At 39.5% G+C, this 23,123-nt stretch overlaps 3 protein-coding genes and 10 non-coding genes across 13 annotated transcripts; 1 reads left to right on the forward strand and 12 right to left on the reverse strand.

The window, feature by feature from the left end:
- Positions 1-1,478: 1,478 nt before the first annotated feature.
- Positions 1,479-13,994, forward strand: map2k1 (mitogen-activated protein kinase kinase 1). The gene is made up of 11 exons (XM_037767348.1): positions 1,479-1,776; positions 8,933-9,143; positions 10,193-10,339; positions 10,574-10,651; positions 11,435-11,486; positions 11,788-11,912; positions 12,682-12,889; positions 13,068-13,129; positions 13,264-13,322; positions 13,429-13,474; positions 13,550-13,994. The coding sequence occupies exons 1-11, from the start codon at positions 1,694-1,696 to the stop codon at positions 13,661-13,663; spliced, it is 1,185 nt and encodes a 394-aa protein (XP_037623276.1). The 5' UTR covers positions 1,479-1,693; the 3' UTR covers positions 13,664-13,994.
- Positions 13,995-14,020: 26 nt separating this feature from the next.
- LOC119486870 (60S ribosomal protein L4-like) lies at positions 14,021-17,411 on the reverse strand. The gene is made up of 7 exons (XM_037767350.1): positions 17,006-17,411; positions 16,755-16,787; positions 16,369-16,507; positions 15,683-15,761; positions 14,974-14,998; positions 14,638-14,757; positions 14,021-14,131 (listed from the first exon to the last, which is right to left on the reverse strand). Exons 1-6 carry the CDS (start codon positions 17,090-17,092, stop codon positions 14,683-14,685), a joined length of 438 nt encoding a protein of 145 aa, XP_037623278.1. The 5' UTR covers positions 17,093-17,411; the 3' UTR covers positions 14,021-14,131; positions 14,638-14,682.
- LOC119487728 lies at positions 14,829-14,896 on the reverse strand. Its single transcript, XR_005206780.1, has one exon. It is a non-coding gene; the product is annotated as a small nucleolar RNA SNORD18 (small nucleolar RNA).
- LOC119487729 lies at positions 15,069-15,136 on the reverse strand. Its single transcript, XR_005206781.1, has one exon. It is a non-coding gene; the product is annotated as a small nucleolar RNA SNORD18 (small nucleolar RNA).
- Positions 15,578-15,645, reverse strand: LOC119487730. The gene has a single exon (XR_005206782.1). It is a non-coding gene; the product is annotated as a small nucleolar RNA SNORD18 (small nucleolar RNA).
- On the reverse strand, positions 15,839-15,908 carry LOC119487726. Its single transcript, XR_005206778.1, has one exon. It is a non-coding gene; the product is annotated as a small nucleolar RNA SNORD18 (small nucleolar RNA).
- On the reverse strand, positions 16,208-16,307 carry LOC119487734. The gene has a single exon (XR_005206786.1). It is a non-coding gene; the product is annotated as a small nucleolar RNA SNORD16 (small nucleolar RNA).
- Positions 16,574-16,671, reverse strand: LOC119487732. The gene has a single exon (XR_005206784.1). It is a non-coding gene; the product is annotated as a small nucleolar RNA SNORD16 (small nucleolar RNA).
- A 144-nt stretch (positions 17,412-17,555) lies between the features above and the next one.
- On the reverse strand, positions 17,556-21,915 carry LOC119486869 (60S ribosomal protein L4-B). Its single transcript, XM_037767349.1, has 10 exons — positions 21,760-21,915; positions 20,297-20,468; positions 20,057-20,163; positions 19,669-19,807; positions 19,294-19,418; positions 18,748-18,877; positions 18,360-18,516; positions 18,071-18,154; positions 17,772-17,892; positions 17,556-17,683 (listed from the first exon to the last, which is right to left on the reverse strand). The coding sequence occupies exons 1-10, from the start codon at positions 21,760-21,762 to the stop codon at positions 17,612-17,614; spliced, it is 1,110 nt and encodes a 369-aa protein (XP_037623277.1). The 5' UTR covers positions 21,763-21,915; the 3' UTR covers positions 17,556-17,611.
- LOC119487731 lies at positions 17,966-18,033 on the reverse strand. Its single transcript, XR_005206783.1, has one exon. It is a non-coding gene; the product is annotated as a small nucleolar RNA SNORD18 (small nucleolar RNA).
- LOC119487727 lies at positions 18,235-18,305 on the reverse strand. The gene has a single exon (XR_005206779.1). It is a non-coding gene; the product is annotated as a small nucleolar RNA SNORD18 (small nucleolar RNA).
- Positions 19,507-19,606, reverse strand: LOC119487735. The gene has a single exon (XR_005206787.1). It is a non-coding gene; the product is annotated as a small nucleolar RNA SNORD16 (small nucleolar RNA).
- Positions 19,874-19,971, reverse strand: LOC119487733. Its single transcript, XR_005206785.1, has one exon. It is a non-coding gene; the product is annotated as a small nucleolar RNA SNORD16 (small nucleolar RNA).
- Positions 21,916-23,123: the final 1,208 nt, after the last annotated feature.

The following is a 23,123-nucleotide window of genomic DNA, read 5'->3' on the forward strand; positions in this document are numbered from 1 at the left end:
CATTCAGAATATAAGAAAATTGTTTTTAAAAGTTTGTCAGCATCTTCAGACAGCATTTTCAGTCAGACTAAGTGTCCAAAATACAAAGCATTTATGCTTGATAAATGACTTAAAGGAACAGTGTGTAGCATTTTGGGGGATCTATTAGTAGAAATTTAATTTTCATAATTATGTTTTCATCAGTGTTTAATCACCTGAAACTAAGAATCGTTGTGTTTCCATTAGTTTAGAATGAGCCCTTCATATCTACATAGGGAGCGGGTCCTCTTCATGGAGTCCGCCATGTTGCTCTGCCATGTTTCTACAGTTACCCAGAACGGACAAACCAAACACTGGCTCTAGAGAGAGACTTCTGTGTTTTTACGTTACATGAAGGCCACCGTAGTTCTCTGGCGTGCTTGTGAAACTGCGGTAACACGAGCCGCAGAATGCAAAACCGTGTTAAAGAACGTATATTGCCAAGAAGTGTAAGTCAATTGTTCGTTCCATTGCAACATCAGCGCACAGCAGCAGAGCTACGCTTCCGCCATTTTGGACTGAAAGCAACTCTGGTTTTGAAAGGCACCACAGAAATAAAGTTTTTATTATTATTATTATTATTATTATTAGTAGTAGAAGTAGTAGTAGTAGTAGTAGTATTGGTATTGTTATCTTTACTATTATTATTATCATTATTATTATTATTATTATTATTATTAGTAGTAGTAGTAGTAGTATTGGTATTGTTATCTTTACTATTATTATTATCATTATTATTATTATTATTATTATTAGTAGTAGTAGTAGTAGTAGTATTGGTATTGTTATCTTTACTATTATTATTATCATTATTATTATTATTATTATTATTATTATTATTATTATTAGTAGTAGTAGTAGTATTGGTATTGTTATCTTTACTTTTATTATTAGTAGTAGTAGTAGTAGTTGAAGTAGTAGTAGTAGTAGTATTGTTATTTTTATCGTTACTATTATTATTATTATTATTATTAGTATTAGTAGTAGTAGTGGTAGTAGTAGTAGTAGTAGTAGTATTGTTATTGTTATTGTTATCGTTACCATTATTAGTAGTATCATTATTATGGATAAATGTAAGATTTTATTGATCCTTTGGTGAAATCCACAAGCTACCTGGCAGTATATATATAGTAAAAACATAATTAAACATTAAAGTCATTTTCATATTAATGCATCATATAAGGTGCATTATTCTGTAATGGCACATTCTGCATAGTGAGTACTTTTGCTTTTTGTATTTTAAATATATTTTGATGATAATACTTTTGTACTTTTATATAAATATTTTGTTCACACTTGTAACAGAGTATTTCAACACTGTGGTATTATTACTACATTTCAGCCCATTCACTAAAAGCTGTGAGTGCTGGTGGTAGTACCATCCATCCCCAGCAGAGGGCGCGCTGCCACCAACCTCAGCCATGCTGTCCGGAAGACCAATGTAAATATTTTCGTGACGTTTCATCTCCCGGATCATTCACATCCACCCATTAAGAAGAACATCTCCAGCTCATGACTGCAAGCACAGCTGTGTGTTATTCTGTCAATCTCTGTCGACTAACCTGACTGCTCCTCTTTGATACCACAGCTCTGTCTCTTCCTCCTCCTCGGTGTTTCTCTTCTTTCTGCTGTAGCTGCTGAGTGTTTGTGCACCAGCTGGTTGGTTGTGTATAACATGCAGAAGAGAAGGAAGCCAGAGCCGATCCAACTCAACCCGATCCCAGATGGAAACACTATCAACGGCACTGGAGCCACAGAGTGAGTGTCTGCATTATTCATCTACTAATGATGATGCTCAGACTCAGACACAGATCAATGAGGGAGAGTATTGATAAGGGATCTCTGATTGATTGATTGATTGATTTATTGATTATGGCAGATTCATGTTCAATATGCTATAAAGGCTCGTGACAACTGCAGTAACATATAGATAAATGAATAACCCCTTTACAGTGTGTGTAAACTTCTTCTTCCTACACTAACTGCAGTACCTGTGAGGGTTTCTGGACAATATTTGTCATTGTCTTGTGTTGTTAATTGATTTCCAATAACAAATATATACATACATTTGTATAAAGCAGCATATTTGCCCACTCCAATCATGCGATTAATCGATTGACAGCCCTAATCTCAATATAATTCTGCATTCAACTTTTGCATTTTCACCAGCTCAGCATTTTAGTTAAAATTCATAAAGGTGCAACCAACTATTGTTTTCAATTCATCTCCTAAGTATTTTCTATATTGATCAGTTAATCGTTTGGCCTATGAAATGTCAGAAAACTGTCCATCCGTAAAGGAAGGTCTTCAAATAGCTTTTTTTTGTCTGACCAACAGTCTGAAACAGAGATATTACTTTATTATAAGAAAAGCTGCAAATTCTCACATAAAAGGCTAAACCAATATTTTTAAAGCAAACAATTTATGCACATCAAATTAATGAAGTCACTAATTCTCTTGAAATCATTTATAAGTATTTATGTTCACACATGAGCCCTTAAAGAAAGTATGTACTTACAATATGTGTGTGTGTGTGTGTGTGTGTGTGTGTGTGTGTGCGTGTGCGTGTGTGTGTGTGTGTGTGTGTGTGTGCAACCAATGATCATTATCATTATTATGGATTTAGCTATTGAGATGTTTTCAATAGAGCTGCAACACTAAATTGATCAATCGATTAGTTGTCAACTATTAAATTAATCTGCAACTACTTTGATAATCGATTAATCGGTTTGAGTATTTTTTTATTAAGAAAGAAATTCTAAATTCTCTGATTCCAGCTTAGTAAACAATAAACTGAATATCTTTGAGTTGTGGACAAAACAAGCCATTTGAGGACGTCATCTTGGGCTTTGGGAAAAACTGATCGACATTTTTCACCATTTTCGGACATTTTATAGACCAAACAACTAATTGATTAATTAAGAAAATAATCGAAATATTAATTGACAATTAAAATAATTGTTAGTTGAAGCCCTAGTATTTAATAAATTGAATAATTGACTATCTAGGTTACCAAATATACAGTATATAATCTTCAAATATATCTTATGTCTGACTAGTAGTGGAGATGCAATTAATCATTTAGAATGTAAGATATTTAAAAATCACCCCCTATAGCTCAAGTTGGCCACTTCAAACAGCAGTTTCAGTCAGACTAATTGTCCTAAACACAAAGCGTTTATGCTGATAAATGACTTAAAGGAACAGTGTGTAACATTTCGGTGGATCTATTAGTAGAAATGTAATATCTTCAGGGAGTCCGCCATGTTGCTCCGCCATGTTTCTACAGTAACCCAGAACAGACAAACCAAACACTGGCTCTAGAGAGAGCTTTATGCGTTTTTACGTTACCTGAAGGCCACCGTAGTTCTCCGACACGCTTGTGAAACTGTGGTAACGTGAGCCACAGAGTGCGTTTTGCTGTGGTACCCCCAGCCGTTGTCTGACTTCCGGTGCTTCTAAAGTAGTGTTATTATGGTAAGGATGGCCTCTGAGCGAGGAGAACAGCGTTACCACGGTTTTGCACTCGGCGGCTCATGTTACCGCAGTCTTGGAAAAAGTTAATCGATTATCAAATTAGTGGTTGATAAATTTTTTCGTTGATCAAGTAATAGTTTCGTGCACTAGTTTACACTTAATATTGCAACTGCTAAAACTTTCCAAAAAATGACTGTTTTCATGAATTAATCACATTACAGTCAATAGCCCTTTTTTACAGAAGACATTTTGGTACATCGCAGCAGGAAAAGCACAGCTGTAAATAATAACACTGACTGAATTCCATGTAGGTGAGCTAGATCCTGATAGTGTGCATGCTGGCTCTTTGCCTAAAGGGACACTGGATGGAACTGATCCATCATTAACGAAATGTGCATCACCTGCGTATCTGCCATGAAAAAGCTCTATAATATAATGTGCAGCTCTCAGGGCCTCAGGTCGTCTCTTCATGGTGTCATGGATGCGCAGGTCGCTCCATCACTCTAACAACCCCCTTTGTGTGGATAGTGATTAGTCAGAGATTGACCTTTGCTGGGAGGCAGCCTGTAGAATAATGTTCCTGTGCGTTGAAGAAGTTCCGTGTAGACTTGTTCCCACCACCGTTCGTTCAACAAAACACAGTAATGGAGATATTAAATAGTTGTGACACCGTGCTCTAGTTCTCAGTTCACAGCCAGTCAGTCCAGCAACAAGCTGCATCAGTTGAGAATTACATAACATGTGATGGCTGGTTTTCTACTGTGTTTTAGATGTGGAATATTTCATTGTTTCATCATTACATCATACATCTGAAGGCCAGTTGTGTATTAAATACTAATGGATTAAATCCAAACCGGCATTAAATCTCAATTAGGTTTGTCAAAGTTAATGCAATAACGCGCCACTAATTTCTTTAACGCATTAATGCAATCGATATTCCGGAGGTTGTACCAGTCCCAGCTTTGAAGCTAGAGTAAATAGTAAGTATCACATGAAACCAGAAAACCTAAGGAATCCATCGGTTCCAACCATGTCATACTATGTGCCTCCCCTTGGCTTTGTTTGTTGATGATGACATAATGTTTGGCTGGAGCCGAGCTGTAACGGGCCGAGGAGCAGCAACAATCAGGAACTCTGAATGTTTGGATGTCTCTGCTGTTGAGGGAACTCACGGCGTCTGTGTGTGTGTCCAGTAATACTGCTGTATTGTGCACTGTGACACTCAGACTGACACGCTGCTGACAGAAAGCCATGCAGCACCTCTTTTCCATAGAAAGACAGTTTTATCTGAGTGCACACGTTCAGCCGTCTGAGGCTCTGAGGAATGGAAAACCCATTTCAGGCCAGGGATGGTAGATGTCTGCAGGCACACACAATATGCACACATTTTGTTCCTTAACACTGCATAAAACCAAACTCTTGCACACCCACATGAAAAAGGAATTTGATTCGTCATAGTCACACAGTTACAATACATTTTATCTGTCAGATGCCAAAGGAACCAAATACATTTTCCAACCAATTGGCATCTGAACTTGCAGATATTATGGAGAAGTAGGCCGATGCATCTTCCAAAAATTATTGTCAAACAGGGCAAATATCTCTACCTGATTTCTTAATTTTAGCTCTGCAGGGGCCTCAAGGAACCAAAAGGTGTAAGGGTGATTTATTTGCAGAGCGCTGGAGCTTTGCCAAACATATGCAGATCAGTGAAGGGAGGACTGGATTTAAAGAACCAGGCTTATTTTGCTCCACATGTGGTATAATGGGATGGGGGTGTATGTTTGGGGCTAGTTGTGATGTTAAACATTGGAGGAAGAGGTTTTATTGGTAACAAAATCAACAAATTCCTTAGGATGCAGCTGTCCAAAGGTGTTTGTTTGGAAGAACATGTTATTCTGTACGTATTCGCTTCAAGGCCAAAATGCATTAAATAGTGTCAGACTTTTTGCTAGGTGTCCATGTAACACTAACAATTACACAGCCATGGCTCATCCTCACAGGTGTTTTGTATTTTTGGCTGATTGCTTCTGTCAGTCTTATTGGTACGCTGTGTTTAATGACCTCATGTAATTCTCAGCATAGCTCCATCCAATAGGCCTTTTCCCCAGCACACATTTTGATTGTTCACAGTAGAAAAAGCACAGGTGTTACTAATAACATTAATGATGCTCTGTTAAGTGCAAGTCATGACATTGGCTATGTTCCAAATCACATACTTTTTCTTTTTACTTTTAGTGCATACTGCAGCTGCCCTTACAAAGTACGTACTGTTGCATGCAGTATGCACTCAATTGGGACATACTACTTCATCATAACATTGCTCCTTGAACTTTGACCCTCTTGCTCATATGGTGCCTTCGAACGGGGTCGTGTTTACCGTGTTCACGAGAAGAGTCCATATGAACGCCCCCCTCTTGTGGTATTCACGACCTCGTAAGTGGGAAAGCTTCTGAAAGCTCCGAGTCCACGAGTTGTGACGTGTTTGTTGACGTTGTCAGAAATGGCGGAGGCCTTGGAAGTTCATTTTTAGGTACATAATAAGTTAACATATTGTAATTTTAGTCGTATATTGTTTTTCTTCGTAATTTTACGTCTGAAGAAAATGTTGATATTCCCAACAGCCTCATCTTTTTCCTCTGTCATTATGCCTTTGCATTTACTGCATTATGTTTCCCACTTGCTAGCTTGCTAAATTGTTAGCCTCTGTGGTTTCTAGTTGCCGACAGTAACGTTAATATTGCTGTTGCTTAGCAGCGGTGTTCTCACGACTTAACCACTTGAACGCCACGCATATTGTGCACACAACTTTGCATGTCATAAATACAAGCTCCCGAGTTTCATTAGAAGGCACCATCAGAATAGCTAAAGCATGCTGGCTTGCATATTGCAGAATGGGATTGGCTGTAGTAGGACGTCCTGGTATGTTTGGCATTCTGCATTTGATATACTATGTATTGGGACATACTAAATATTTTTCTGGAATATTAAATTGTATGGTGTGACAGCCAGCATGCACAATACCAGGACCCTGAAACTGAAGCAGCTACATGGTATTCAACCATCATTAATTTTACATTTACATTTAATTTTTTTCTACTGTGACATGTCAAAATGTGTTTTGTGAAAAAAGAAAAAAAAAGCCTGTACTGTATAAATATGTTAGATAATCACAAATGACATCTAGTCTCTCAATATAAACTGAAACTAAAGAAAACCTGCCAGTTGTTTTGAATAGAGAGGGGAGAAAATGATCATGTTTTGCAGATCATGCATTTGGACCAGCAACACAGGAGGATGTGATGCTCATACTAGCAGCACAGGTGTTGCATATTGGCTGCAGATGATCTTAATGCGATCAATGAGCCTCTTATTGAAACCAGAAAATTCCACTCTGGTGAAAAGGAGTTGCCATTACAGCCCGCAAAATGCTTTCTCAGCGTGAAATGGCTGGCAGCCATGGGAGAAATGTACTGAGTGGCCCACATAATGCCAGCCAAGCATGTAATATTATCAGAGGAGATCTGAGAACAAATAAAAACAACTTTGTTCTGGATAGACCTGTTCAGGCTATTTGCTGTTTGCTAACATCCTGGATACAATCCTATTAACAAATGCATCCAAACGTACAGCCTGTATTGTTTAGGGAATCTTTATAGCTGTTTTATTCAGAAACGTGTTGCTGTTCATTCTTTTGCATATGCTTGTTGTGAAAGAAAATGAATGATTAACACATACAGCATAGCTGACCATAGATTGTGGTGCTGATACTTCATTGGTTAGATAGATACCACTTACTATATCCTGTTTTACCAGAAAGGAGTTGATAAACTCAGAGATATGCACGCTTGATTGCAAAAGCATTAATTTGCCTTCACATTAAACACTGTTTTGTTTTCTTGCAGAATAAAATTTATTGAAAATACAATGATGCCTTCCTTGTGACACATCAAACTATACTATTTATGTGCATTTTGCCTGAGCTTAACCCAGGTTTTATAATGGAAATTAGTGTTGTGAAAACTTCAATCAAAGGGCTCAATCCTCTGTATTAAAAAAGCATGAATGTTATGATGATCTATTTCCCCTGGACCCCTTACAGTCCACTGTGATCTATGTTATATATTTGGTGGAAAACAGCAGATTTAGGCCTCACACCTGCAGCTGATCTGGTTTCATTTATTTCAATTTAATGTCAAATAACTTCTGTTTCATAGTACTGTAAAGAAGGTGAATGCTGTTGCACCCCAAATCACAAGGCAAAACAGCGATGCCATCTTCTTTTCAGCGCTTTGTGGCAAGCTGAAGAAATATTTTGTCTTTCGCATTCAGCTTCTACGAAGTGTCCTTGGACATTGTGTGGATGGAGCACAAAAGACAAGCTTCGTGCTCACTTCCTCCTGCAGGGGTAGGGGGGGGGGCTGCAGTGTGTAGCTACTGTAGTCCCTCCCACATACATATTGTGTGAAGAGCTTGTCCTCAGTATCTCCAGCCTCCTCCACCTCCAGCTCTTGTCGACAAAACGCCCACGCTGCCCACAACCAGCTCAAACTCAGCACCTCGTCTCCATGGATATGCAGGCCTACTGTCAAAAATAAAAGCACTTAAACCCTCTCTTTGCTGTGTGCTGGAGCAGCGGAGAGGAGAGCACACTGCCCTGTTGCTCTCCACTGAGTCGTGATTAAGTACAAAGATTTTTATAAAAGCATAATTACCACTGAGCTTAAAGAAAACCATCATGTTATCGTCACATAAGCATGCAAATATGACAGACTAGCACTTAAAGATGAAACACCTTACAGTAGCTTGTACACCTGCAGGCATATGAAATGTCCTTATCATCAAGTCTTGCATGCTTTTGTTTTATTCTTTAGCTTTGCATTAAGAACATTTACTCAAAAATGCTCATTTGTGCCTTGTTTCCATTAATCTATATGAACATCTACACTCGACTTATTGGTCCTTACATTACCTTCTTATAAAGTTACTGATAAAAGCTTAGGCTGGCCTTGTGTTACAGTGTTTTGAGACAGTGGAGTGGGAGGGGAAGGAGAGGTCAAAGAGCAGCTTGTCAGAAGTGTTCGTTCCTCAATTGATTTCTCAAGGAAATGCATCGCCATGACAACAGCACCAGGAGAGTGGCGTCAGCGCTCAGAGGAACTCCGAGCTTCCTCACACTGGGATCTGGGAAGGAACACTGAAACACACCCTGCCACCATTTCTGTCTTCCTGCTGGCTCTTCGGTTGGTCGCCATTGTTCCCAGATGCACACGCAGCAGTAGATGTCACACACAAAGCTCTGTCTTAATAGGTTTCAATAGATGCAGTAGATCTGGACGCATTATTAACTCAAGGCCCTTTTTATTTAGGGAAGAATACATTCATAATATATGAATTACTCATCTTTCTCTCTGTCTTTCTTTATCCTCTTGCTAAGGACTAATTTGGAGGCGCTGCAGAAGAAACTAGAGGAGCTTGAGTTGGACGAGCAGCAGCGGAAACGCCTGGAGGCCTTCCTGACACAGAAGCAGAAGGTGGGAGAGCTGAAGGACGATGACTTTGAGAAGATCTGTGAGCTGGGGGCCGGCAACGGGGGAGTTGTCTTCAAGGTCTCCCACCGACCCTCTGGGCTGATTATGGCGAGGAAGGTGAGCTGTGGCCGTGATGGCCGGTTGGAGGTAGGGCTTAAGAGCTTTCAGGAAGCCTAAACTGTGATGTGTACATTGGAGTTACATACACAATATATAATAAACAAAATGTTCTTCTTCAGTATGTCAGACAGGCATTTTACAAGCATCATCACTGTTTTCAGAAAGTGTGAAGTCAAATTTGTCTCTCATCGTCTTTTATCAGGCCATTAAATAGGCGTTATCGGTCGCTATAAGCATCATAGATGTGGGTCAGTAGGGGCCTACTACGTTGTAAAAGTGAAAGTGAAACTTAAAAGCAACTCGTCACTTTTTGAACACAAACAAAAAGGCTTCTTTAGGTTTAGGCAACAAAACTACAACTTCTTTAGGTTTATTTTAGGAAAAGAAACAGTTACGTTTAGGGAAAAACATTGTGTTTTGGGTTAAAGTAACTACAAACACAGAGACAACTACATGTTTTTGGTTTCACACAGGATGCAAACTCCAGTCTCCTGGATGAAAACCATGTGTTTTGTGTCCAATCCATCATCCCCGACCTCCATCCCCACACTGTCTATACTACAGCGCCTCACTTCCGCTTCTGCTCCAGTCATAATTACTACGGTCGCTAGAGGTCACTGTCGTGTTCTTTTATACTTTCTTTAGGTGATCTACCATGTGAATAGATGATACCACCTACTAGTGGGTGTAGTAGGCCCCTATTGACCCACATCTATGGGGCTTATAGTGACTGATAACGCCTATTTGATAGCCTGACAACAGTCTAATGGGCTGCATTTTCCATGAACAACATGAAATGTTGGTCAGTGGGACAGCAGTCTGTCACAGCGTCTATGATATCCACACTGTATGATATCATACAAGGTTGAAATACCAACCGAAACATGCGTCCATATTAAAACATTTTTCGTTATGATAATTTTTTGATAATAACGTGTAGTATGTAAGGTGCGCAGAAGTCCCAAAGGAAGACTGAATCTCTTGTATTCATGTTCTATGTGGTATAATGAGAACATAAATAAAACCTGAAGTCTGCTGTATTCCAGCTGATCCACCTGGAGATTAAACCAGCCATCAGGAACCAGATCATTAGGGAGCTGCAGGTGCTACACGAGTGCAACTCCCCCTACATCGTTGGCTTCTACGGAGCTTTCTACAGCGATGGAGAAATCAGCATCTGCATGGAGCATATGGTACTTATCTTTAATAAGTTCAGGCTGCCAGTGTGTTTATACAGCGTTCACTTTGAGTGCTGCTTTACAGGCTGTGCTGAAAGTGTCTGGCATGCTTTTTTCTTCCATGCACAACCTCATTAGTATTGAAAGAAATTTTGTTTAATTGTGTTGCTTTTCAAAAATGTTGTTTTGAATTTCAAAGAGTCCTTTGAGTAGATGCTCTCCATTTTTCTTCTCTCTGCTGACTGTTAGGACGGTGGCTCCCTGGACCAGTCGCTGAAGAAGGCAGGCAAGATCCCAGAGCAGATCCTTGGCAAAGTCAGCATCGCTGTGGGTAGCTCCAACACCTCGCCAACCAGTTTCACGCTCTGGTCCTCACACTACAGCTATATTTGTTTTGTTTTTGGATATAAAACTGGGTTCATCACTGATGTATATGTGCTGGTATTATGTCTTTTGCACTACTAAATAATAGGGATGCACCATATGCATGTTTTTTCAGCCGATATCAATAATCGATAATTACCTGCTTCTCATAACCGATAGGATAACCAATAATTACCTGCTTCTCATTTCCGATACCGATAAGATAACCAATAATTTTAACATTTTTGTATTTTAAAAAGAAGTTCATAACCTGAAGTTTATTATGCACACCTGAGGTGGATGGTTTAATATTCCAATATATGCATATAATATATTATTAATAGTTCTGACTCCTGAGTTCAAATGTTCATTTATTGTTTTCTAGTAAAGTACATCAAAAAACTTGTACTGCAATTGCCATCATGTTGTCTTCCTCTGGAACTGTGAAAAACATCCACACCAGCGACGTCATGTTTGGCTCTCTACTCAGCATGCTGCTCTTGTTCTTCTTCTTCTTCTTTTCTGTGTTTATTGGCAGATCGCAAACCATCTGTAAAGGTGCACTTACTGTATTGGTGTGTGTAGATGCTGCACTTGTTAAACAATTTTGCTTTGTATTATCAGCTGAGAATTTATCGGCTGTAATGTAATTATCGGAATAATACATAATAACACAAATATCCCATCATCAGCTGATGATTTAATCTAAAATCTTACTACGCTGACATGCAATATTTGTCTTTCCAGGTCATTAAAGGGCTCTCCTACCTGAGGGAGAAACACAAGATCATGCACAGAGGTCAGTTACTATTTAATTTACTAAAAGAAGTTATCAATATGATACAAGACCTTTACATTTATGAATGACTGTGTGCTTTAAATAGCTTGAGTCAGAGTATTGATCTTCACCTTACAGTTATTCCCTACCCAGATGCATAGACTAGATACTTGCTGCACTCAGTGTTGTACATATGATGAGAGGAAGTGGTAACAGACAAGCACACAGCATTCACTGAGGCTTTGCAGCAGTTTGCTCTGTGTTCTCTGTTGAACAGTTAGTCACCATGTTCTCCTAAATATACTGCATGTCCCTCTTTCAGATGTCAAGCCCTCTAACATCCTGGTGAATTCCCGCGGTGAGATTAAACTGTGTGACTTTGGAGTGAGCGGACAGCTCATCGACTCCATGGCCAACTCCTTTGTGGGCACGCGCTCCTACATGTCGGTGAGTTCAAACGGACACACTCCTCCTTCACTACTGCTGCTGTCATTCACACATTATACCCTTTAGGATGCCTGTTACAATTACAATACGTCTCAGATATTTATATGTGTATGGCAACTGGAGTCCCCAGTTCAGACTCAATTGCCAATTTTGATGACTCGAAAATCAACTGGGACTGGCTTTATAAATAGGTTTCAAGTCAAGTGGGCCAAATATCTTTTCAGCATCAGCTATGTTAAAAGTGGGCCATGCACACGGAAACATGTGACAATAAAAAACCCAGAACATTTAGATTTTTTCATGTGTATGTCATCTGTATGTAATGAATTTTAGTTCTGCTTTAGACAGTTGTCTTTTGCTATCAATCAAACTTTATTAGTATAGCATCTTAATAAGAGTTCGTGCAGTTCAAAATACTTCACAGATGACTGACAAGCCGGAAATAAGACAGGACAAGTGTGGACCGTGAAAACAACAGAAAAGACAACAAAAAAAAATCAACAATTTGATCATTTGAAACCAATGCACGCGGCAATAAAATGATAATGTAATAAAATAGGATTAAAAGCTATAATAACAGTAATAATGTGAAGTGTGAAGTAAAACCTAGATTAATAAAATAGAATAAAACTATACAAATACAATAAATACAATAGGTGTTTAATAATATAATAAAAGAATATAATAAAGTTTGCTATGCTGTGTTTTGTGTGTAACTTTCTAATATTTCACAATCCACTAGTGATATAATTGCATGCATGTTGTACAGCCGGAGCGCCTACAGGGAACCCATTACTCCGTTCAGTCGGACATCTGGAGTATGGGTCTGTCCCTGGTTGAAATGGCAATTGGACGCTTCCCCATCCCACCGCCTGATGCGAGGGAGCTGGAACAGATTTTTGGCTTCCCGCTGGAAGGGGAAGCAGCTTGCAGCGAGTCCTCCCCAAAGCCACAGCCCCCTGGGCGACCAGGCAGCTGTAAGTCTGACAACATGACGCTGGTTCATCCTGTGATTCTGCAGTTTTTTTTTTATTACAGAAGCTTTGACTGAAAATATTTCAAAAGGTCTTTTGTAATAGTTTACCACAAGAATGAAGTGAAGTGACAACTATTAGTGACCTTGAATTATGAGGCCCTGATGTTTTCCTTCCCCAGCATACGGACCTGACAGACCACCGATGGCTATATTTGAGCTGCTTGACTACATAGTCAATGAGGTGAGTGTGCCCATTATATGACATGATCCTAACATGAACATACCAGTATACATGGTGATGTTGTGATGCCTTTGCCAGCAATTTGAGCATTAAATTTGATCCATTCAGTGCTGACTGGACCTTTACATTTTCAGCCTCCACCAAAGCTGCCTGGGATATTCAGCCCGGAATTTCAAGACTTTGTGAACAAATGGTATGTAATGTTTAGTGACATCAAACACCAATTGAATGTGCTCATCAGACTATATGCCATCTAGTGGTGTCAAACTGCGTTACGATCGTTTGTGTCTCTGTTGCAGTTTGGCTAAGAATCCATCAGAAAGAGCAGACCTGAAACAGTTGATGGTAAGTGTTCATATTTATTCCCCAAATGTTTCTTCACCTCTTTAGCTATCTTACCCACACTTTCTGTTTCTTCAGGTGCATTCTTTTATCAAACAGTCCGAGGCAGAGCAGGTGGACTTTGCTGGCTGGTTGTGCAGCACCATTGGACTCAATCAGCCTGTGACACCCACCCACGGTACAGCAATGTGATGCCCCCATATGCCAAGATCCTCTGATGACCGGGTGTGTTATGGGTAAAATGTATCGGTTTATACTAAATGGGTTTAAAAGTTGTTGCAATCAATAGTTGTATATTTAGTGTACAAACCTACATGCCAAGTGAAATTAACGATGTATTGAACAAGTCTTTGGGCTACATTGAGGCCTGCCTGAAAAGCCATCTTTTTCTAATGATCAAATGATTTAATCATGACCAATGCTGCTCAACCTGTGTGCTTGATACTCCTCTCTGCCTTGTGTCTTTAAAAGCGCCAACAGTCTTTGTTAGCTTATGTGAAATAAATAGTCTTGTGAATCAAAATGTTGAATGACAGGTCTGACTCGTGCATTTGAAACAAATGATTTATTAATCACTGAAATCTTGTCTGCTTGTATAGAGATGTATGCCTTGGGTTTGGCAGGTGCTCCTTTCTTTCCAGGCTTCTTCTTGGCCATGATCTACACAGAGAACACACAAGATTTCACAGTCACAATCAACTATTTAAAGAGGACATATGCTTATTTTCATGTAAATACTTGTATTGTGGGTGTCTACTAGAACATGTTTACATGGTTTATTTTACTCATGCCAGCTGTGCTGCAGCACCTCTTTTCACCTTGTCTGAAACACTCCATTTGAGCTCCTGCCCCCTCTAACTAGCTTTCTTTGAGGGCATGCCAAACTAGCCACTAGGCAGGTATTTATGCAAATGTGTTACTTGGTGATGTCACCACATTACAGTAGAAAAGGCAGGACTTCAGGCAAGGTGTTTCAGGCCAATCAGGAGCAGTGTTTCTATGGGGGAGAGTAACTCCCTTTGGCCTGGACTTTGGGAATTATAAATTTGCAGACCTTGCACAAAAACTATATAACACACTAAGGAAAGGGAAAAAGCCCAAAAGCATTATAGCTCCTTTGTAAGCCTACAAGTTTTGCTTCCAGCGCCAACTGTTTAGGTTCTTACCGCATGGTCAAGCTTGAGGACGGCATGACCTCTTGCTGTATTGGCCTAAGGGTTCACTTTGAGTATCATCCTCAAGTTCTTCAGAAGATTCTTCTTCAGCACTCTGCGGTTGATCTTCTTGCTGTAATGACAATATAAAGTCTTAATAATGTGAACTTCTGCTAAACTACAAGTTTGTAATAAACTTTATGTCGCTCAGGACTTCCATATAATCAGGGTTCAGAAACACGGACCTGAAGTGGGAACATCATCATAGTTGACGAGCAAAAACACATTTGAAAGTGAGCGCCACTTACTTAGGTGTAGGGTTCAGTTGAGCATTATTCTCAAGTTCTTCAGCACTCTGCAGTTGATCTTCTTGCTGTAACGACAACATAACAAAGTCTTAATAAAGTGAACTTCTGCTAAACTACAAGTTCATAAACTTTTTGTCGCTCAGGACTTCCATATAATCAGGGTTCAGAAACACGGACCTGAAGTGGGAACATCATCATAGTTGACGAGCTAAAACACATTTAAAAGTGAGCGCCACTTACTTAGGTGTAGGGTTCAGTTGAGCATTATTCTCAAGTTCTTCAGAGGATTCTTCTTCAGCACTCTGCAGTTGATCTTCTTGCTGTAACGACAACATAACGAAGTCTTAATAAAGTGAACTTCTGCTAAACTACAAGTTCATAATAAACTTTGTGTCGCTCGGGACTTCCATATAATCAGAGTTCAGAAACACGGACCTGAAGTGGGAACATCATCATAGTTGACGAGCTAAAACACATTTAAAAGTGAGCGCCACTTACTTAGGTGTAGGGTTCAGTTTGAGCATTATCCTCAAGTTCTGAAGATTCTTCTTCAGCACTGTGGTTGATCTTCTTGCTGTAATGACAATATAAAGTCTTAATAATGTGAACTCCTGCTAAACTACAAGTTCATAATAAACTTTGTGTCGCTCAGGACTTCCATATAATCAGGGTTCAGAAACACGGACCTGAAGTGGGAACATCATCATAGTTGACGAGCTAAAACACATTTAAAAGTGAGCGGTGCTTACCTAGGTGTATGAAGTGCTTTCTGGATCTCCTCACTCTTCAGGATCCTGCTCAGGTCTTCTGATATTGTGCATGGGCAGGCTGCAATAAATAAGGCATTACCAATTTAATTCCTCAAGTTGTAAATTATTAAAACAGTAAACCGACAAGTGATGCTCGAACTCAGAACTTCTTTAAATATCACAGTTTCAAAAACACGGACCATGAAGTGGAAGCTCATCACTGATGTGATCGACAAGATTTACTCGTGCTAAAGTGTGATTGCTCCTTAAATACTCACTTGTAGCCAACCTTCAGGGAAGCAGGTTTACGTCAGGTGCTGTACAGCTCTTCCAGATGCAGAAGCCTTTAACGTGGCCACCTGGGGCGAGCCTCAGGAGGTTCCCTTTGTTCACGTTCTGCAGTGACAGCAAAATCATTTAACACTACACCACACCTACTAGACAAGATCATTATGTCAACCAAAGATATCCACACACACACACAATCTTCTTGAGACTGTCACACACTACAGTGTTGCCAGAGCTTGCTCAGAACTCAAAACACATCAATACCTTGTGACAGCTTAGAGACGGCAGGCTACCGTCACTGTTCACAGGCTCAGACGCAAATTACACCATCATGGCAAGACAAATGTTAAACTGTACTTTAAAAAAGTTCAACAACAAGTATTGTTTTTGGAGCTTACCTTTGGACATCACCAGTGCAGGAATGGCAGATGCAGCCACGGCAGAGCAGATGGCATAGCGCTTCTGGGTCGTGTTGATTCTGCGGTGCCAGCGACGCCAGGTTTTGGTGGGGGCAAACATGCGACCTCCACGACACATCTAGACTAAAGTTAAGGAGGGTTGACAACAACTGAAGTAGCATAAGTACTGAAGTAGTTAAAAACCTGCTCAGACTCAATGTTCGTCAGCCATCTGTGCCAGCATATGACAGTAGGCATCTGTCACTGATCACAGAGTAAGTCGCAAATTACACCATCATTGCAAGCGTTTTGTTTCAGATTGAGTTTTCACAGAATTATTAAAAGAGGAAAAAAAGGGAACGCTTCAATTTTGGTCACAAGGATACATTTCCAAAAGCACCTTGGCCTTTGTTCACGTTCTGCAGTGACAGCAAAATCATTTAACACTCACAGGTTGAATTATCTTCTTATTTAAAAGTCATTTCTATATGTAGTAATACACTGCATATGAGCAATACATTCATAGGTATTAAATATAAATATTAAGATAATGTTCTGATATCCATTTACATTACAGTAATGAATTCTCCATTTGAACAAATGACACCTGGAATATTTCTGAAGAATTTGGGTATACCTTAGTTGTAGATGATGGTCCTCTGCGTTGGATCCTTCTGTGATTCCTCATTTTACCCTTACCAGCACACATACGCAATTTTTCCATCAAACACACCTTTTCTTTTCTTCAAATGCATCCCTTTATCAAACAGTCTGAGGCAGAGCAGGTCAACTTTGCTGGCTGGTTGTGCAGCACCATTGGACTTAATCAGCCTGTGACACCCACCCACAGTGCAGCAATGCAAGGACCCCATATCCCAAGGTCCTCTGATGACCAGGTGTGTTATGGGTAAAATGTGTTTATACAGAGTACTAAATGGTTTCAAAGTTGTGCAATCAATAGTTGTATATTTAATGTACAAACCAACATGCCAAGTGAAATTAACTATGTATTGAACAAGTCTTTGAGCTACATTGAGGCCTGCCTGGAAAGCCATCTTTTTCTAATGATCAAATGATTTAATCATGACCTGTGTGCTTGATATTCCTTTTTCCCGTTGAGTCCTTAAAGCTCCAACAGATTAAAGTCTTTTGTTAGCTTGTGTGAAATAAATAGTCTTGTAAAAATGTAAAATTTTAAACAAATGATTTATTAATCACTGAACTCGTTTGCTTGTATAGAGATTTACGCCTTGGGTTTGGCAGGTGCTCCCTTCTTTCCAGGCTTCTTCTTGGGTTTCAGCATCTTGGCCTTGATCTACGCAGAGAACAAACAAGATTTCAAAGTCACAATCAAAAATGTAACTATAATTTTTGCTTCCAGCTTCAACTGTTTAGGTTCTTACCGCAGGATCATGCTTGAGAATGGCATGACGTCTTGCTGTCTTGGCGTAAGGGTTCAGTTTGAGCATTATCCTCAAGTTCTTCAGAGGATTCTTCTTCAGCACTCTGCGGTTGATCTTCTTGCTGTAATGACAAAATAACAAAGTCTTAATAAAGTGAACTTCTGCTAAACTACAAGTTTGTAATAAACTTTGTGTCGCTCAGGACTTCCATATAATCAGGGTTCAGAAACACGGACCTGAAGTGGGAACATCATCATAGTTGACGAGCTAAAACACATTTAAAAGTGAGCGGTACTTACTTAGGTGTATGAAGTGCTTTCTGGATCTCCTCACTCTTCAGGATCCTGCTCAGATCTGTGTTGGTCATCTTGTGCATGGGCAGGCTGCAATATATAAGGCATGAATTTAATTCCTCATGTTGGAAATTATAAAAAATAGGAAACTGTCAAGTCTTTTGATGCTCAAACTCAGAACTTCTTTAAATATCACACAGTTTCAAAAACACGGACCTGAAGTGGAAGCTCATCACTGATGTGATCGACTACAGTTTCACTTGTGCTAACATGTGATTGCTTCTTTAATACTCACTTGTATCCGGCCTTCAGGGAAGAAGGTTTACGCCAGGTGCCGTACAGCTCGTCCAGTTTGCGGAAAGCACTCTCAGTCCAGATGCAGAAGCGGCCAACGTGACCACCAGGGGCGAGTCTCAGGAGGTTGAGTTTGTTCACGTTCTGCAGAGTGATGCCTTCAAAAAAAGCACAATAATTTAACACCCACAGGTTGAATTAGCTTGTTTTTAAATGGTAATTTACCATTTATGACCAAAGTTTCAGAAACTAAAGGACAGCACATAAGCTATGTTACTTAAGTTTGAAATACCCACTGAATGTGAACTATACATTTAGGTATTAAATATGAAGACTTCTGATATCCATTTACCTAAATAATGAATTCTACATTTGAACAAATTACACACCTGGGATATTTCTGAAGGCTTTGGTGACACCGGCGTCCTGGTTGTAGATGATGCACGGTCCTCTGCGTTGGATCCGTCTGCGATTCCTCATCTTACCCTTACCAGCACGCATGCGCTGAGAGGCGTAGACCTGAGAAAACAAAGTTTATCTTATTTCAATACACCATTAAAAGAAATGAAGAAACCTAGTAAAGGCTTATAAATATGCTAAACCTAAGCAGTTATCACAGGCAGAGGAACGGTTATCATTTAATTCTACTGAAAGTAACAACTTCAATCTGAGGTCTCAGCCGGTGCTGCATGTTTTTTTGTTTTCCGATCTTCAGGTGAGTAAACTTGCTCTAGGGATTCCTCACAAATTGAGGAGACTATGCATAAAAGAGCTATGATTCCTAAACTCTATACAATGTGGATATGATCATCTACCATCCTTCAAGCTGAAATCAAGACTAAATTCATGATAATTGTGGTTCCATTTCAAATCATTTGTTCCCCAATGGAGTGCCGTGTCCAGCCAATAGAGAAGATGAGAAACATTTAGATTACCTTCTTGATATCATTCCAGGCTTTAAGCTTCTTAAGCAGCAGCACCGCCTCCTTGGTCTTCTTGTAGCCCTCAACTTTGTCGTCAACCACCAGTGGGACCTCAGGGATTTCCTCAATGCGGTGTCCTACCAAACAAGATCCATCATGTCAACCAAAGATATCCACACCCACAATCTTCTTGAGACTGTCACACACTACAGTGTTGCCAGAGCTTGCTCAGAACTCAAGACACATCAATACCTTGTGACAGCTTAGAGACGGCAGGCTACCGTCACTGTTCACAGGCTCAGACGCAAATTACACCATCATGGCAAGACAAATGTTAAACTGTACTTTAAAAAAAGTTCAACAACAAGTATTGTTTTTGGAGCTTACCTTTGGACATCACCAGTGCAGGAATGGCAGAGGCAGCCACGGCAGAGCAGATGGCATAGCGCTTCTGGGTCGTGTTGATTCTGCGGTGCCAGCGGCGCCAGGTTTTGGTGGGGGCAAACATGCGACCTCCACGACACATCTAGACCAAAGTTAAGGAGGGTTGACAACAACTGAAGTAGCATAAGTACTTTAGTAGCTAAAAACCTGCTCAGACTCAATGTTCGTCAGCCATCTGTGCCAGCATATGACAGTAGGCATCTGTCACTGATCACAGAGTAAGTCGCAAATTACACCATCACTGCAAGCGTTTTGTTTCAGATTGAGTTTTCACAGAATTATTAAAAAAGAGAAAAAAAAGGGAACGCTTCAATTTTGGTCACAAGGATACATTTCCAAAAGCACCCTGGCCAGAGCGGTGTGTACCACCACCTCTCACACGAGGGATACGGGCTACAGCTCTTCCTGTACCCCAGGACTCGGCACTGGTCTGGTGACCTGAAATAAACACAATCACACACTAACATTAAAAAACAATATTCATCCGATTTGTGAAAACATAAGTCACCATCTCAAAATATTTTAAACTATGATGGTCAACATGCCAGTTCAACACAAAATATACACTCACCTGCCAGTTCACTGACTGCATAAGGCTGGCGGCTGTTCTTGCGCATGTTGGTGTGAACGAAATTCACAACATCAGGGCGAATTGGAGCCTTGAACACAGCAGGCATGACGACATTCTTGCCTGAGGATTCTCCTTTCTCGGAGTAAACCGAGATCAGGGGTCGGGCACAGGCCTAGGAAGCAAAACGAACAACATTGAGCTTCACGGAAACACATGTTGACTTTGAGAAGGTAATGCTGGATTTGTTGCGACAACGATTTGGAATTGAAACCAATAACTATATTTTGTGATGATACTGAAACTACTGATCATTTATTTTTTCATTGTATGTATTCTGGAGCTTTATGGCTTTACGATATACATGACTGGCTTTTCCCAAAAGATTCTCATCTGGGAAACTTCTCTCAAAAGGTGATTATTTGTGGACTTGTCATGGACAACAACAAAGATGACTTTCTGGTGAATAACTGTCATTCTTGGAAAATGTTATTTGCACAAATCCAAGTATATGAAAGTGAAATCTAGGTTTAATGTGTTTCATTCTGAGTTTCTTTCTAACATAAAAGCCTCTAAAGTCATGAAAAACAAAAATGCATTGAAACTTAGTATAATAGAAGAATATGAATTACAGGTGCAACCCTTAATTTATTATTATTTTCATGTATAATTTTACCCATTTTATGTGTTCTTGTTCTTTATGCACCTTGTCCTTTTACTCTAATGCAATGATCTATGAGCCATGTTGTTTGTAAATTTGAATTTGTTCAATAAAAAAAAAGCTAAAAAAGAGAGAAGGTAATGCATACTCTGTAGAAGATGGAGTGGCTCTTTTGAGATGATGTAAATTATTTAAAACAACGTGTCATTAAACCAGGCCATCACATCTCCTAGGATGACTGGGCCAACAAACAGCTAACTAACTTTATAACGAGGCTGATGCAACTCGATGCAAATGGTTATGACGTCAAATCAAGTGCACCTTGCACTTAACAGACAATAGCACCGGGGGCTGCTCATTAATATACAGTAATTACACAAATTCGCCGAGAAATCTGCGGCTTCTGATCTTAACTTAGCTCCATTATGCTAATGTCACTTAGTAACCAAGTCTACACGTTACACTGTCCACTCATTACAGATGAAGTTCACACTGTTAGGAGCATACTCGAATGCCACAAGTAATATCTACGACATTAATATAGATGCCATCTAAATGAGGGGCATCTAGCTGTTTGTCATAGATCTCTCAGTGAGGCCAGACACACACGTGTCACTGGGTTGATCCAAAATGGCTCCTCGTGTTAGCTTCGTTAGCCGGTAGCACTCCGACTAGCTGCTCTATTAAACCTGAATTTAAGCTTCCCACAGACAGATAACACGGGTTTATTTAATGAGTACAAACAGCGAGATACATCCCACGTATTATACAGCGTGTTATTAACGATATAAGTGCAATTTCTCACCATTTTCGTTAGTTATCTTACGGCTCGCCGGGATTCACGCTCCTCGCTGTATGGCGGCCACAGTAAAAAGGAAGTAAGTGCATCACCCGAAATGTTTTTAAGCCTCCGCCTCGACGGATATCACTTCCGCCGACAGATTTCTTTTTCACAATTGTTTTGTTTACCGCAAAAAAAACACGAGTGATAAAATGTGTATGAATGTAACAAACAATTAGCATCTTCAATGAAATTCTCATGGCTAAACAAAACCACTTTAAAGTTAGTTGCTTCAGCTGGGACTATTTCTTTACGCCGTGTTGGCGCAGGATGAATGTAAAGACGGAACTATTTTCTTCGTAACATTTATTTTTTTTTTAAATATTTTTTAATTTGTTTACATTTCCAGTTTATGTTTTTTTGAGATTGTTTATACACTTTTATGAGTCAATAATTAATTTCTGATTTGTATACGTATAAATTTAATAAAAAGTGATGACCTGTGACCTCATGACGGAGTATCAAGTGATGTGTCAGTGTATACTACAGAAATATTGGCAATATTATTGGCCCTGCAGTGGATAGAGGAGAGGGAAATAAAAAATACCGTTATTGCATCTGACAGTTTTTCAGCACTCACAAGCATAGGATCTGGTAGATCATCAGTCAGAACGGATTTAATTAATGAAATATTTCTCATTATGTATAGTATGGAAATAAAAGGCACAGGTACACGATTCATATGGGTTCTTGCTCATGTTGGTGTGGAAGGAAATGAGCAGGTAGATATTCTGGCCAAACAAACACTAAGAATTAAGAATATAGAATTACAAATTCCATTAAGTAAAGCTGAGGCTAAACCATTCATCAAGAACTATGCACACAAAGTATGGCAGGAGTACTGGGATGAGCAGGAAACTGGAAGGCATATGTACAATATACAGAAACATGTTGGAGCAGGGAGAAAGGTGGGCTGGAAAAGAAGGGAAGAAAATATCATCACTCGACTAAGAATCGGACATACAGATCTTAATCAAACATTATATCGAATAGGCAAGCACCCAACTGGGAAATGTACACACTGTAACCAGCCAGAAACTGTTGAACACGTACTGATACACTGCAGTAATTACACTATCCAGAGGAATCACCTTTTTCAGACACTAAGGAAGGCAAAACATCACGACTTTTCAGTGTCAGGTCTATTGGGGAATAAAGCAGATAATATATACAGTGAAATTATTCAGTTTTTGAGAAAAACTGATTTAGTTAAAAGAATCTAGAGTTTTCATTATAATTTTTTTTATTTTTTTTATTTATTTATTTAATTTTTTTTAGTTCTATTTTGTTTCTGCACAATCTTCTGCTCCACACTCCAGTCCAGATGC

Source organism: Sebastes umbrosus, chromosome 4, assembly GCF_015220745.1.
Source record: "Sebastes umbrosus isolate fSebUmb1 chromosome 4, fSebUmb1.pri, whole genome shotgun sequence".
Taxonomy (NCBI): Eukaryota; Metazoa; Chordata; class Actinopteri; order Perciformes; family Sebastidae; genus Sebastes; species Sebastes umbrosus.